Source organism: Amblyomma maculatum, chromosome 4 (assembly GCF_055883805.1).
Source record: "Amblyomma maculatum isolate TAMU_Amacu chromosome 4, ASM5588380v1, whole genome shotgun sequence".
NCBI classification, from domain to species: Eukaryota; Metazoa; Arthropoda; class Arachnida; order Ixodida; family Ixodidae; genus Amblyomma; species Amblyomma maculatum.
The window spans coordinates 91,529,598-91,546,197 of NC_139347.1; the positions used below are offsets into that span (position 1 = coordinate 91,529,598).

Genomic DNA, 16,600 nt, shown 5'->3' on the forward strand with positions numbered 1-16,600 from the left:
TGGGAAAGAAAAAGCGAACGGCTCACTGTAGCAGACGGCGGCGCAGACGGCGCTGAATTCGAGCACGGTTGCGGCGTCCATGAACCCAGCTGACAGCATATGTGTAAAAACGGTTTTTAAGGCGAAAGCCTTAATTTAATGGCTCATACTGTCGTTCGCAGAAGGTGTCACACTTTCGCACGCATTTCAAATATGGGCATACGCAGCCTTAATCAGGAAAGGGAAGGCGCAGTATCTGTCACAAACTGATTTCTTTATAGGAAGGGAAAGGCGCGGTAACTGGCTCACTTGTTTGCTGTGGACACCGCAACCGCGCCGTAAGGGAAGGGAGGAAGGTGAGAGTGAAAGTGGAAAGAGAGAAAGAGGAGCCGTAGTGGAGGGCTACGGAGTAATTTCGACCACCTGGGGATCTTTAACGTGCGCTGACATCGCACAGCACACGGACGCCTCAGTATCTGTCACAACTGATTTAACTGATTTATTTATAGGAAGGGAAATGCGCGGTAACTGTCTCACTTGTTTTCTGTGGACACCGCAACCGCGCCATAAGGGAAGGGAGGAAGATGGGAGTGAAAGTGGAAAGAGAGAAAAAGGAGGAGGGCTGCGGAGTAATTTCGATCACCTGGGGATCTTTAACGTGCGCTGACATCGCACAGCACACGGACGCCTCTTCGTTTCGCCTCCATCGAAACGCAGCCGCCGAGGTCGGGTTCTAACCCGGGTACTCCGGCACAGTAGTCGGGCGTCTTACCACTGCACCACCCCGGCGGGGCAGTATCTGTCACACTTGTTCCGTGAACAGCGCCGTAGAGGGAGAGCGGATGGTTCGAGTGAAAGTGGAAAGAACAGCCGCATGAACAAATGTGACAGATACTGTGCCTTTCCTTTCCTATAAACCAACACACAATGTTGGGGTACGTGGGACTGTTGATATGCGGTTTAGGTGTCCACAAAAACAGCGGTTGCTAGGCAACGGCGCAGCGGACGTGCGATCACGGCTACAGTGCTCTAGAATATTCTAGTACCACGGCGCAGCCACCGCCACAGTGAAAATTCAATTTTGCTGCCAATGTATGTATGTATGTATGTATGTATGTATGTATGTATGTATGTATGTATGTATGTATGTATGTATGTATGTATGTATGTATGTATGTAATGTATGTAATGTATGTATGTATGTATGTATGTATGAACTTTATTGCCAAGGTAATGCAGAATAGGGCATAACCCTATGCCGCCAATGTAGCACTCACTACAAAATAATTGGTTCACAGAAAAGGAAAGGGTCAGTATCTGTCACACTTGTTCTGTGGAGACCTGAACTGCATCATTGAGGGAGAGAGGATGGTGGGAGTTCATATTCCGTGATTCCGAGAGGTGTGTTCTTGCCTAGCGTTCTTGCCATCTGCAATCCCACACTCCAACGCGCACCAAGGAACGCCACACGACAGGCGCGATGGTGTACTGTCCAAACACACTTGCCGCAGAAAGTGTGACATTACTGTAAACCAGTTATGTAGCACTGCGAGTTACATTGCTGTTGTTGTAGCTGTTGGAAGAAAGAAAAGAAAATGGTTTGGTTTTTGGGGTTTAACGTCCCAAAACGACTCAGGCTATGATAGACGCCGTAGTGGAGGACTCCAGAAATTTCGACCACCTGGGGTTCTTTAACTTGCACTGACATCGCAAAGCACACGGACGCTACTCCGTTTTGTCTCCATCAAAACGCCGCCGCCGAGGCCAAAAAGAAAATGCACGGGCTTGCTACTGGCTCTGCATTAGCCACCTCCGCTGCCTCGTGCGGACAAACGAATGCCGATAAGATGAGAGGAAAGTCATAGGAGATGGAAGGGTAGCTTTCGTCATTCTCCTGGATGGTGAAGTGGTAAGACGTCCCGGACTACTATGAGTACCCGGGTTCGATCCCAAAGTGGCGTGTGATGTCAGTGCATGTTAAAGATCCCCAGGTGGTTGAAACTACTCTGGAGTCCTTCACTACCCTCTCTCTCCACGCTCGCTCTCACCTTCCTCCCTTCCCTTATGGTGCAGTTTAGGTGCCCATAGAAAAGCCTGACAGATACTGTGCCTTTCCTTTCCTGTGATCCAATTATTATTATTATATTTTTGGTAGTTTTCTGCTGTGCACGGGTTGTTTGTTTTGCTGTGTGAGGAATGTCTTCAGCACAAACGTTGAGTGGTGGTATTTACATGGAGTGCAGGGCAGCGGCAGCATGTCCGACTACGCGTGCGAGAAGCTTGTGGGATAGGGAGATAGGGAGAAACACATGATCCCAGTATGCCTGGCTCCGCAACAAATGTATTTATCAGGGCATTTTAAAAATATTGATTTCGATATATCACTTCATACTTTGCCAGTTTTCTTAGCACTCACTAACAATCGGACGCCTTTACTGGGGCTAGCTCTCTCCAAAACTGGAACAAAATACGGTAGTTCCTTACATCTGCACTGCTGCTGGTGAAAATTGTAACTGGCCTGACTGGTTTATAACAGGAACTGAAAATGGGAACCAGTTGGTAACAACTGGGAATTGTTCTTTAAACCATTTTTCGCTGCTGTCGCGCTCCCGACTGCATCTCTTTATCTTTCGCGCTGGTTTGAAAATACTCCACCTCTGTAACAACATTTCACACTCCCACGATCTGTTCTAGAATGTTTGAGGGACAAGGCACACTGCAAAATCAGAAAACTTCTCTCAAAACTTTTGGTACTTTTGGTTCCATGAATCTTATGGGCACATAAGCCTTCCCAGCCCGGTGACAGCAGCGCCATCACACCTAGATTATGTTGAATCAAGTTTCAGGAGTGTAAGCCATCGGCTGCAGTCACTGCTGACACTTTGATCTTAGCTAGCTTTCGCACTTGGTAAGCCGCGGATACAGGATAATTGGCTTTTCGTTATTCAATGGCCCCTGAAGCCTATCTGACACGGCTGTGGAGTCTGTCTTTGGCGATAGTGGCTTCCTCTGTGCCACGCCGCCTTAAGATGCTTCTCTTTGTCGCACCACCTCGTGGATTTGCCCGACACTACAGTCGCTCCCTCACACTCGCGGACCTCAGCCGCACTCGCCCAGATGTGTGTGGTGCATTTACCTAGTTACGGCCCAGATATCTCATGCCTCTGTCAGAGAAGTTGATCTGTTCATTCTGGCGTGGGTTCGAATCGCGGCAGGTGCAGATAATACTAGTACATGCGCAGTACCTAGCTCGCGCAGATGAGTGACCTTCGAGAATGAAGACAACAATGTTTGCTGCATATAAATCACACATGGCTAACAGCACGAAAAAAAACACAGGCAAGCAGGGTAGAAGTTTTTGTTTTTTGGTATTGTTAGACCATGTCTGATTTGTATCGAAACCAGCTTGCCCAGTTTTCTGTCCTCCAGAAATTTGCTGCATAGTGCGATGTGATAATGGTCAGATGTTTGGAGCCAGATGACCTTGAGGTTTGGCCTAGGAAAATTAAACCTTATGCTGTAAAATTCCCCAATTTTGTTATGAAAGGACAAATCTGACACCACAAGGAAGTCCATTAGTGATGTCATATAAGAAAATGATACATCAGAGGTGATAAGGGGGAACAGCTTTGGCCCAAAGATACCCTGTTCATGCTACTGTCTCAATCGCCGCCTCGGCAATGGCCGGTGTCACAGTTGCTACGGCAGCAATGCAAGTGAGAGATTCAAAGCCGTGACCTTCTGTGGGAAGATCAAAGTGCCATAACGAGTGATCAAGGTTAACATGATGTGGTGTAGTCATTCACAGTCATATGACATTCATATACTGTTAGTTTTGGGGGCATGTGCTTGGTATGATTTAGATTAGACTTGAAGGTCGAGCATATAAAGCAAAACGAAACTTAAGGTTGTACTTGGAGTAGTAGAGCTTCAACTGTGAAACAAAATTACGATTGAGTCCCTGCTATATTTAGGTGAAGTGAGCCAAGAGTACTGCAACAATAGTGAAATATGCCGATCCGTGGCCAAAGTAATGGTGCGATTCCATTATAGTTCCGTTTCTCTACCTTTGTCATTGATTGACTATAATGCTGTGCAATGTATGCCTGCGTCGGGCGGAGGCGAACGTCTTTGCAGCAACTCTTGTTTGCATAAGTTGTCGGCAAATTGTGGACATGATATTGAATACGATTCACTTACATGTTTGTCGCTATGTGAAAATGCTCATCAGAGCTTTTGATACAAATGCCCAATGCTTACTATGTGGGAAAAGATAGTGCAAAAGATTAGCAAGTCAGAGCCAAAATGCAGAAGAACCTTCTTTATGCTTGGCAACTTTTTTGCGTATATGTGTTTACTGCCTGGTGGTGCGTCGATCAACTGTTGTGTCTTGTGAGCATTGTTGGGCTGTGTTTCGAGGTAGTGAGTGGAAAGTGTTTATTCTTCCAATCCTCTGCAGCTCCCATTCGCCTCAGTGGGTACACTCAATGGCGTGCACCTGTTCTCCCAGCTGAGGGGCGCATGTCTGCACAGCACCACCACCCGAGGGGCGAAGGCCGTCTGGCGCAGCTACCACGACAGGTATTTTCTCCACAAAATAACCGAGGCACCTACAGCATGTATGACTCGATGAAACTCGATGAAAAGCATGAATATAAACAAAATCGCATAATTGCATGAGCTGAATTACGCAGACAAGAAAGGGATTGCAGATTTTGGATGTATCAAGCAAGGAAAGATAAGAGCATGAACAGCGCCTATACAGCTGATAGTAACATTTGAATGTTCTTCGTTGGTTTTCTTTTTCGTGGTGCACATCCCCTGCTGAAGAGCAGCCCAATGTCTATTCTAAGTAATCAGTATAAACACTGCCATTATCTGGCACCCGTTAAGGAGCAGAGCTAGAGAGCTATTAATGCTTAGTTCAAACAGGAAACGTACATATTTGGTGTAAATGAACCACATGTTGCTTCTGCATATTATTGGATTTCATAGATACAAACTTTAAGCCACAGCAGATGTAAATTACTGCAAAGTGTGTTCTAATTAAGCAGTTAATAAACTAAAACATAAATCTTTAATTAACGTGGTAGAGTGGGTAATGTCAGTGGGGAGTTCGAAGCCGTGAACAAGATTATGCCATATCAGGCTTCGAAACAAAGAAAAACTGATTTTCTAAACCCCTCCAGTACGAAACAATCCAGCTGTACAAATCGAAACTGAGTGCTTTACACGCAGAAAAAGTTCATAGGGAGCCTTCACTGATGACGTGTTACGGTGTTTATACGGCTCCATATTAAAATTGCATGCTCAGGCTTTAGAAAATTCATTTTCCTTCTTTTCAGAAATAGATGCGACAATGTCTGGCATGTGGCTTTGAGCTTGCTATTTGCACTAACCAAGTATGCATTTACAACAGTTTTTCAGTAAAGTACATCTACTGCGGCTCAGAGTTTGCTCCTGAATATATTTTTTGTTCCATTTCGGACTGCCTATGTTTCGGAATTTGAAGAACTGCTGGCACGGAACACAGTACACATGACATGGTGCCTGCGGTACCTCTCTGCTCATGCAATGCATTCTTTCTCACTTTCACCCGGCAGCGTGGTGTTACTGGTGGTGACGAACAACGACAACTCGAGCGACGAGCACCTAAATCGGCTGCTTGACAACGTGTTCGCTGCCATGGTGATGGCCGTGGGGCTGGAGTCCCTGCAGACAATACACAACGTCGACAGGCTCAAGAGGGACCTCAGGGTGAGCAGCCGTCTGGCAGCTTCTTATGTCATTTGTAATCATGGAGTGACGTAAACGAGGTTGCACACATGGACTTATACTATATGTGCCATCACTTCAGAACATGATTGCATTGCTCAGCCTAATGTGTATGTAAGCAGGTAAAAAAAATATATGGGGTTTTAAACATGGCTAGAACCTAGGGGTAGAGCGAAAGTTGTGATTCTGTTCAATTATGTTTTGGGGGAAAGGAAGGCGCGTTATACTTTTGGTTGGACACCTCGGAATGGTTGACATCTGCACTAACCAGGTCAAGGTCATGTTTTTATATTTTTTCTTATAAATTGCACACTGGTTTATAAGAAAGGAAAGACATATTATCTGTCACACTTGAGGGAAGGGAGAAAGGTGGGAGTGAATGAATGCTGAAAGAGTAAAAGAGGTTCCGTAGTGAAGGGCTACGGAGTAATTTCACCACCTGGGGCCCTTAACATGAGCTGACATTGCACAACACAGGGCTGTCTCTCCATTTAAGTTAGGTTTCAAGGAAAGGAAGGTGCAGTATACTTTTGCGTGGACACCATGGAATCATGAAAACCCACACTTAATTAGGTCAAGGTCACACTTGAAGGTCAAACTTGCGGCCATGGCGACCTTGGCTTTACCTAGTGTAGTGAAGAGAAAAGCCATCCAGCCTCATGGCAAAGCAGTAAGTATTGTGCATTTGTCTTGTCGTAAGGATAATTTTATTGGTTTGGCATGCACTTTTCAATTGCTGACCTGCAGATTTGGTCATCGTACTTAGATACGATTGCGTGTAGGCTAGGGACTTTCACCAGATTATGACGGGTTTGTTTGAGAACGTTCACAGCTAGTTTGGTTGGCTAAGTTCTCTTGTCCGACCTGTTCCTGCAGAGCTGCTACCCCATTGTGGACCACCTGCTGTGCCAGCTAGACCAAGATGCCTGCACATTGGCAGATCTCACGGGTGTCACTGACTACATCCTCTGTACAGAAAGTCCGGCACTTCAGGTACGTCATTTGGTGTTAACATTCCAGTTTCATGCTGCTGCTTGCTTAGCACGAAACTTCCAGGTTTCGTATGTCTGCGAAAAGTAACTCTATTTTATATTTCTGGAGAAACCCATGCAGAAAAACGTGGCAGCCAGAAGTAGTCATGCATGGAGTATTTTTTGTAAATGTAGGTCTTTCATGGTGCCGCCACTATACAGCCGCTTTCGGTATCGCCCTTGAGATGATACCTGGTGAATAGTGCCTGGCTCACCAGCTTAGAGCGGCGTCTCCCACCCAATTTATTTGCATAAATTCAGTTGAGCGCTGCTTGTAATGCGTTAGTGTTCCAGATTGTGTTTTGCTCGCAACTGTGTCAACAGGTTAATAATATAATTTCGATGTGGGCGTGTGGAGCACACACTGTGAACAGAAAACAGGAAGCAATTGGATCTTCAATACAACTCTGTGTTTGAACTGTGTGGTAAAAGACAGGATAAACTTGTGCACATTAGTAACTCTAGATTATGTGCCGAGGAAGAAGAGGGAGAACAGGATAATCAAGTTAATAATATCTTGGTATAAGCAAGTCGGTTACTGTTAAAGGCATCATGATGAGACAAGGTCGGTGAAGAAACACCCCTGATGAAAGTACAAGTGGTGCAGCTGTCTTGTTGTTTCCGAGTTCATTCATGGTTCTCATTTTTCTGTGCTGCTTGTGACCGAACTACTTGGGTTTGCAGTAAGCATTCCCACTTTCGAGAAAGTATTTCTGCTGTGAGAAATACATTTTTGAGCGGCGACCATTTCACGGCACATGTATAGTACATTTTGAGAAATTTAGAATGTTTGTTTCCTTACCGATTCAAAGTATGCAGTGCTTGCAATCAGTAGCTGCTAGGTGTGTGCTTAATTCTTAGCGTGACACTGCACATTATAAAGACAAGGGGCTATAAGATACACCTAGAGTTTATTTGCAGCATCAAAAAATAGTAGCCACAGTTTCTTTTCAGGCCGGAGCTACCTCGCTCGTCAAGAAATAGTTGAGTAAAAATATTTTTCTCAGGGCTGGGTCAAGGTTTGTGAAAGTCAAAATTGTTGCCTATTGGAGGTGCTCCAAAGAAAAAAAATTCACAGTGGACATTCAATGGTACCTTGTAGTCATATTGTGTTGCTGTGCCTAGACTAGGTACCTATATAGTCTGATGCAACTGCGTGTATGATGAAGTGGAAAACGGCACACTTGTACTGCGTGCGTGGATGCACAATGTGACAGCTGAAAATTCCATTGTCCGTGAGTGCCCGCGATCCCCGGATAAGAGTTGAAACATCTTGTTTCTTCTCCGAGTCTCCTTGAAGTGTTTCTCCTTAGCCCTAGTGGAGCGATTAGATTAGCCGTGAGACCTGTCATACCGGCTGCACAACACTGTCAGCAGCCGGATGTTTCACATAACGGACCAGCCTCAAATGAGGGCTCCTTAGTATTGCACGCTTACAATGCATGCTCACAAAAGGCTTGTACGCCGACTGATGATGCCGTGCACATTTTCTCCACAGAACACTCACAAGAATATTTTAATGCAGATTCAGGAAGAGTAGCCCAGTACGCTAGCATGCCTGCCGAACATGAAGTGAGATATTTTCATGCTACCGGATCATCTCAAGGATAGCCTTGTTGGATTTTCTGTGGCACTCCCTATAGCCTGTGAATTCGCGAATACTTTTTGTTTGCTGTTCCCGAGGCTTGCGAATTTGTAGCACTGTATGCCTTCCTGCCACTGCACGTGTAAAGGGAAAAAGCGTTTTAATTCGAAAGTTGGGTATCTCTTGATTGCTACAAACATTTTCACAATGTGAGAGGGATATCAGACGCTTCCTCTCTGGAATTCCACTATGCATGCAACAGTGCAGCAAGCAATATGGCAATGCCCAGGAAGCCCTCGTGGGCAAAGTGCACGCAGTTTTAGTGCCTGCCTCTTCCTTGTCCCACATAGAACCCCAGATGGTGGAAATTATTCTACAGCCCACCCCTACGGTGTCTCGTTCGTTTTTCCTCTTTTCACTCCATGCCCGGCCGTGCTGAGTCAGCGGTTATAGGGCGCTCAACTAGAGCTGGAGCAATGTTAGCGAAGCACCTGGTTTCGAACCTGACTGTGTTTAGTTGCAGGCGGAATGCAGAGGTGCCCGCGTGCTGCATGATTTCGGTTAATTGAAATTCTTCCGGGGCCCACCACTACGGTACATCTTTCTTTTGTCTCATTCTCACTGTCCTTCATTCCTTGATTAGGTGGCTGCCGACTTGAGACAGTTAGTGCGCCCTTCATTTCCTCAAAACCAGAAATCGCATTTTTCTATAATCACCTGGCGCAACTCCTTAGGCTGACAAAAAGTGAAGCCATACATTTTAATGATCAAGATCGCTCGAACATTGGCCTGTCGCACAAAGTGATAATGTGATAATTTTGAGCATATACTCGACTGTATATCAATTGTATACAGAGGTGCTAGACCAAAGGCACCTAGGCATACTATTTGCCCTGGCAACTGTATTGTGCAATTTATAAAGTATCTTGTTAAGAAGGGTTCACTTTTGTTCGAAAGCACACCACTCCAGTGCTGTGCTCCAGTGCTGACGTCAGTACAATTTTTTCCTCTGCGCCAGCATAGCGGTCCTGGTGCTCACAGAGGAGTGCATCTTTCCTACACACCAATTTTCCAATCTTAACCTGTGCGCAGCATTACCTGGACACGTTCGTGGAGGAGGTGGACACCCTTTACGGCTGTCTCCTGGTTCGGGGCAAGGTGGCTGTGGCGACCAAGCATTGGCTGCGGCTCACTCATGAGGAGACCTCTCTGCTGGCCATCGCCGCCCGCGCGGGAACCCGCTGCATCTCGAGGGAGACGCCAGTCTACCTGCCCACCAGCTGTCCGCTGGTTCGTCTGAACTTGCTGGGCTCCTTTACATTGAGTGTGCCCTCTGCATGCTCTTGAATTAAACTGTGGGGACTTGGGGACTTTTATGAGCTGCCGCACTCTGTACGAGATACGGCTGTAAAAGCTCCGTAAAGGCTTGGCGACATAGTACAGTACACTGCGGCTGACGACCGCGCGGTGAAGGTGGTTATTATGTTGTATCTAAGATCTGCAGATTCATTTATTTTTGCATAGCTAAATTCAGTGTCCTCCATTTTACTTGATGTTGCAACTAACATTTTGCTTGTTATGCTTGTCACCGCAGGTTAGCAACAGGCTGGTCACACTACAGCTGACGCAGGGTGTTGAGTTGTGCCTTCTGTGCGGGCCAGCGCCATCTTTATCGGTCCTGGAGGAAGAGGTATGGCAATGGCGGCCTCCTGTGGCAGCCTTATGTTCCTTCTCTCCTCATTAATAGTAAGGCGTGAAAATTGAGCATGCTGCTGTTTCTGCCACAGGTTTGCAGATTCTGGAACGAAGCCTTCGACTTGCTCAAGTCTGCCGCTAGCGTGCATCCAAGGAACTTCCCACTTTGCTCAACGTCCGACAAAAAGACTGTGTCTTTGCCTGCTTTGGACAAGAACATCCTAGGGTGAGCAAGCAGTGCTATTTCGGTGCTGTTTTGCACTTAATGCAAGCCGTTGCTATGCTGAGCTTGTGAATTCGCTAACATTGTGGAGACCTCGCCAAGTGCTCGAGAGCTTTAGCACAGCCGTTCGAAGGGTAAATACACAGATTACCAACTACGACCCTGTGGTAGATGTGACTGGGCAAGCGTACCAGTGGTAGCAACGGCTATGATTTACAGAGCTCGGTTGCAACACTGGCTGCATGCGCTGTTTCTTCACTGTAGGCTATACAATTCTACTCCAGTTTTTTATTTTTCATCCTCCGTCACTTCGCAGAAATCCCGCAGTGTCGTCACTGCAGAGATTACCGATTCAGCACGGATAAGAATTGAATGGGAAAAAGAGAAGGACGACAGAGGTGTAAAATACCTGGTCCTATAGTAGTACTATACAACTTGGAAAGAAAACAGCAGCAGCAGTTGCCAACTTTCGCAGTGATGCACTGCATGTGTATTAATTCACTGAACAGTGAAAAGAATCAGTTTTTAATATTTGACAATACCAAACAAGCCAGAGGCATCAAAAATTCTTGTGCTTTTAATTTGATCTGATGGTTAGCTTTTATATTTAGATAACCAGAAAAGCCTTAAATACAGACTACTTGCCATTTCGGAGGAATTGTATGCGACAGCAGACGGGTTGTATCCGACCATAGTTACACTTCAGCATCAACTCCCTTTGAGTACTTATTAAAGGCAGTTTGTTGTGCTGAAGTGATTCCGTCATCATTATGCCAGAGTTAGTGGTACCGGCCAAATCTCAAGTGTTGGGCTAGCCACGTTAGCCAGGTGCTCAAGCCTGTTTATACTTCTTTGATCATAACGTAATGTTAGGCATTGTTTGGCACGCGGATAATCGCGATATAGATGGATGAGGCTGCGGCCACTCAAGGGTCGACCTAGATGCCTTAAGCTGACGTCACACTGGCCATCATGTTGCTGAACTAGAAGTGAAACGCTACTCATTTGATGTCTTATTGCCGCCTGCAGGTTTCTTTTGCTGAACACGAAAAAGCATCGGAGCCTGACGAGCGTGCACCCCGTGGAAGACGAGGTCGGCCGCACCAAGGACGGCAAATGCGTCAGCCTGCGCAAGCGCCAAGAGATGCTGCGCGCCCTTTACAAGCTTGTCAGCTCCACATACTTCCAGCCCCATGAGACACCCTCGGACGACGCCACGGCGCCCTCAGACGCAGGTGCGCGCGTTGCATTGGTGTGGCGTCAGTACATGCCATTAGTACGAGTAGATTAAAAAAAAACTTCTCTAAAAAAACTTCATTTACTCAAACTGAATTTCCGCATAACTTTTCTTCCTTGCAGGCAGTCCAAGCCACAAGGCTGTTGAGGTGTACATGTGTACAGAGACGCACAAGAATTATGCCATCCACAGTAATGACTACCAGCTGTACATCTTGTTTTCATCATCAATACCTACATTTGCCATGAGGTAAGCCCTCCGCGCCTATCTTGCATGTGTTTTGGCCTTGAAGACATAACCCAAGTAGCTGAGGGCAGCTCCTGCCGAGTTTCCTGATGATACACTCCCTGCATAACAAATCCTGTGCACATGTTAGGCATCTCCAATTTCCAAAGTGTTTTTCTGACTCAAAGTTTCTCCTCTACAATTCACGTGTAGCGCAGTGGGCGTATAATAATTATGTGCTTTAGAGGTGCAGTCAGCTGCAGTAGAGGTGCAGTCAGCTAACGAGTGCACAGCGTGTCTTCAGATATGTAGCTCGGAAGTGTCTGGATACGTTTTTTTCTGTTGCAGTCGTACAGATAGCGCCCAGAGTTCCTGTGTAAGTGTTGTATGCTACAGATTAGCCTACTCTGAAGCTTGCAATCTGCTTAATAGGAGAAAAGAATAAACAAATGCAAAAGGTGAAATAAAAAATTTAGGAAGATGCAGTTCTGCTGTTCATAAGTAAAAAACAACATTGTGTATATATATACTATATATACACAGTGTTCTGCAACTTTATTGGGCACTGTTTTGAAAATTCTGCCGCCTCAACCTGAGGCTTATTTATGGTGAAACCGCGCACAAAACTTGGTTGTTGTTGACCCTTTTGATGCGTATTAAGTTGGACAATGGTGCTTACTTGGTTTCGCTACACGTGATGAAAAACCAGATCTCTCTATGCAGAGTTTGAGGCGGTGAAAGATGCTAGCACCGACTTTTCGGTGAAGATAACTAACATAAAATAAACATAAACAAAATCATAAAAACATAAAAAAAAAAAACATAATAAACATTTAAAAAAAACACTCGTAGACTGCTCGCTCCTTTAAAATTTATATTATATATATTGTGCATATATTTCTTTGCTTTTGTATTAATTTTTCACCCGTATGTTTGCAAGTGATATCTGAGCTGCTTTGGCTGTACAGATAGTATGTGCAACACCAATAACTAACCGCTGCTTTCCTTAGCCCTGGCAATAGTTTGAGTGCATATAAATCCTTGAGTCTAGTCGCAGCGAGAGCAAACGAGAGAGAAGGCTCTTAATTGGCAGAAGCCCGAGTACAGGAAAGAATGTTGCATTAAAAACAGGCACTGGAAGCAGCACACACCCAACTCTGGCCCTCCTTCATATGTCAATGTCTTACGGTCAGAACAGGAACATAAGTTACGGTCATAAGTGCATTGGTGCAATCACGTTTTTCCAGTCGTACACTGTGTCTAGTGTGACAATGGCTTGGAAACACTTGAGAATGTCTGCAGCACCACGTATTGTGCCGAATCAGAGTGCACTTCCTCATCCTGCATGTTCTCTGCCGTATCGTTTTAGTCTCTTACTCCATGGCATTAACGGTAATGTTGGTGTTGCAAGTCACAGTTACCACTTGGATTGTGTTTACTTTTTCTTAACATCTTTATGACACTATTACCTTTTTTGCTTACGCGTTAACATCAAGAGTGAGCGAAAACCCCCCACTGTGGCTCGGAAAGCTTGACTGTTTGGGGGCGAGTTTCTGCCGGCAGAAAAACGGGTTGCTTATCATTGTCTAATAGATACTTGAATGCAACGCCTTAGGAGAAACTGGTGATAAATGGACTGTAAAAATGTGGAGGTTCTCGTCATGCTTGTCACAATCTTGCACAGCTCCATGCTCGCATGGAGCTTGAGCACTGTGTTTTGCTAAGCCTTGGCACCACGATACCATTAGGCAGCAAAGTTTCTTCAATGTTTGCACTTTTTTTTTGTTGTTGTTGTTGCAGGTCTGTCAGCCACAAGACGCTCAAGGCCCTGACGACAAACAAAGTCTGCGTTCTTTAACAGCGTCACACCACTGTTGCCTGCTGACATGATCCTAATCTAGTCTGTGATATTTACATAAGACGCCCCTCAGAGTGCCCTGCACTTCTATTACCTCATGTAGAGATAATATATATTAGCACGACTGCCATTTCAGGGTTGTGAAAGTGTTTCTGTACAGCTTATTCAAGATGCCTGCGGATGTTAGACAATTCAGGGAATTGAAACCAGGGTGACTTTAAAATGTGATAAGACAGTTTATGTGTCTGGAAGGGTACTGTTAATGAATGAAATGGAGCAGATACTTAAAACCTTTTTTTTACATGACACTGTGGAACACATTTTCATGCGTTTATGCAATTTTAAGACTTCAGTGCAGAGGATGAATTTTTTTTTTAACAAGCCAACGTGATGATCAGTCAAGTCCTGCAGCAAATGACTGGCTGTAGCAAATGACACGGTAAATGTACTGCTGAACTCTTTCCCTATCATGACTGTATGTTGAGGGTTTTAATTTTCAATCTTGAAAACTATGTGGGTTAACGTTTAATGTAGTACGTCAGAATTTGGCAGGTACTAAGAGGTACCATTTCGACAAAATTTTTTAATGTGAGCTTCATTGAAGTGTCTCATATCTTATCAAATTGTATTTATGAAATTAGGGTTTTTAAACAAAATTAAATAATTTGCACAAATATGTTGATACAAAAAAATTGCAATGTACCAAATATCTGCCTATCCAATAGTAAATACTTCAGAAAAAACTGGAACTTTATCACGGTTAAATTTAGTTCTCAGAGTGTAAGCTGTGTGAAGCATGGCTACATATCAGCCCGATGCCTACACCGAAGCGTTGACACACTCAAACCGGCATGCACCTCACTCATGGCAAGGCTGAGCAACCAAGAGCTGGCGTAGCAATTTTTAAACCCCCACCTAGTCATGGGGTCAGTGGATGTTAAAGATCCCCAGGTAGTCGGAATTTTCAGAGTTCTCCACTATGGCATTTCTCGGCTCAAAGTCAAAGGAGTTGTAGCGTAAAAAGTGAATTATCGAATTACTTCAGGTAATACTGCAGACCGTATAATTAGGCACGCTATTGGTCAAAACAGTTGGGTGAGTCATTTGAAGGTGGGCAGCATCAAATCATGCTCAGAACCCTACAAATAATACAAATGACGGTAGCGTTAGTAACCTTTGCAAAACGGCCGCAAAAAGTGCAGTAAAATGAGCCCGGAGAAGGAATTAACAGACACCTGCCACCAATACCTTGTGCTGGTGCCTCGGGTCCTCTTCACTCTCTCAACTAAAGCGGAGTGACGAAATAGCATACGCAGAATTATGACAAAATAAACTATGGATGTAGCTAAATCATGAGGTTCATTGTGTTTCAGGGCACGCACCACGCTAACTGAAGCAGCCGTTCTCAACTTGTACTTTCCATTGTTTTCACAAATGGTTCAAGAATTGCCACTACACACAAAGGAGGGAAAAAAAAAAAAAAGAAACCGGAGAGAAAATTAGAGCCCTAATTTTCTAGCTTTAAGACAGATGGATTAGCATGTTCAAGAATGGCGCAAATTGTCATTCGTATCTGTTGTTAGCGGGCTAATGATTGTCAACAGGCGTGGTAAGGAAAGAGTTGCAGTCGTTGCACGTAGGAATTGTGGTTTTGCATTTACTTGTTAACATATCGTTCTTTAATCTCTTCGCATTCCTTACAATCTGAACGAGAAAGGTTTGAAGCAAACAAGGGAGAGAGAGAAAAAAAAGTGCTTTAAGACTACTTTTGTGGAATGATAACGTCCCTGCCTTGCTTTCAATGTTCCAACTTTAAAACAAAGTGGCCATCAACTCATCACACGTGCCACAGAATCATTCAGTTTTGCTTTAGACCTAAGAGATGAATAGAGAAGTTGAAGAAAAAAACAAACTGTTCTGCATTGTGAAATGTTGGCGTGCGGCAAAGCGTACTTGTTGCTCACTGAACCAAATAAGCAAATTTTCATAATGGTGGAAGAGTAGAAGCCAGTGTATGAATGTAGCCAAGAACAAACACAGTCAATGGACACCAGTTGTACCTCACTTAAAGCCAAGTGGAGCCAAATGGAATCATTTGAATGCCATTTGGCTTCAACTAGGTTTTCAGATGTTACAACTGGTCTTTTTTTTGACTGGGAAAATCGCAAGAGGTGATTTGCCTCCCGCATACACAAGCTACTAGTCACTACAGCAACAAAAGCATTGCCCTTATGCTTGAAAGCTTACTGTTGAAGAGAAATGTATGCTGATTTAGCAGATAAAAACTTATCTGTGAAAGGAAACAGCACGGCTATCAAGGTTATGTACATAGTAATTTATTTCTCTGACAAGGATGCAAGCGCCGGAGATGAGATGATGTAATGTAAAAGCAATTCTTCACAATCACGTTTCTCACTGCCTAGTATGATGAGCTGGGCAACCTCGCATTCGCATCTGTGCAACACTCGGGGGTGAGAAGAAAAAGCACAACTGTGCACAGCCAAGAAAAGAACAACATTGTACATAAACAAGTGGATGGAAGCTAATGTGTCTGTGTGTGTATGTGCATTTTTTTTTTCTAGTCGGCGAGAATAAACAGGAGCTTCTATGTTTTTATACAGAACTACAACGTGTGTGATCATTGTCTTTGCGGCTTCCCTCGTGAGGCAGGACAAGCCAGACAAACACTTGCCTCTCAGCACTCCTGCATGTTGTTGTGTCGGGCGGAATGCAAGCATCTGCAATTCGAGAGCGCAACACGGCACAGGTAGACACAGGGCAACTTCTGCGTGCTCTTCAGCGAAAGCCGGAAAAAGTATAGCACCTCTAAAGTCGATGGCTAAGAACCCATCTAAGCACAACAAGGACTAGATTGAGGAGGCATGAACATGGACTGTTGTATCACTAATGACAGGTATAGTAAATGCTTCCCCTTCCCAACTGCTGCCTTAACTGAACCCAAATTTCACAAGGAATGGCATTTGACTTTGTG

At 44.7% G+C, this 16,600-nt stretch overlaps 1 protein-coding gene across 1 annotated transcript in view; it reads left to right on the plus strand.

Moving 5' to 3' along the window:
• The window catches only part of fy (fuzzy planar cell polarity protein-like protein), a 48,224-nt gene extending 33,129 nt beyond the window's left edge, over positions 1-15,095 (plus strand). Inside the window, exons 2-10 of the mRNA XM_084602188.1 lie at positions 4,439-4,560; positions 5,583-5,736; positions 6,631-6,747; positions 9,463-9,660; positions 9,965-10,060; positions 10,158-10,291; positions 11,318-11,523; positions 11,648-11,774; positions 13,551-15,095. Of these exons, the coding sequence (XP_084458314.1) occupies positions 4,439-4,560; positions 5,583-5,736; positions 6,631-6,747; positions 9,463-9,660; positions 9,965-10,060; positions 10,158-10,291; positions 11,318-11,523; positions 11,648-11,774; positions 13,551-13,608 (1,212 nt within the window). The 3' untranslated portion in view covers positions 13,609-15,095. The remainder of the gene's footprint in view (positions 1-4,438; positions 4,561-5,582; positions 5,737-6,630; positions 6,748-9,462; positions 9,661-9,964; positions 10,061-10,157; positions 10,292-11,317; positions 11,524-11,647; positions 11,775-13,550) is intronic.
• Positions 15,096-16,600: the final 1,505 nt, after the last annotated feature.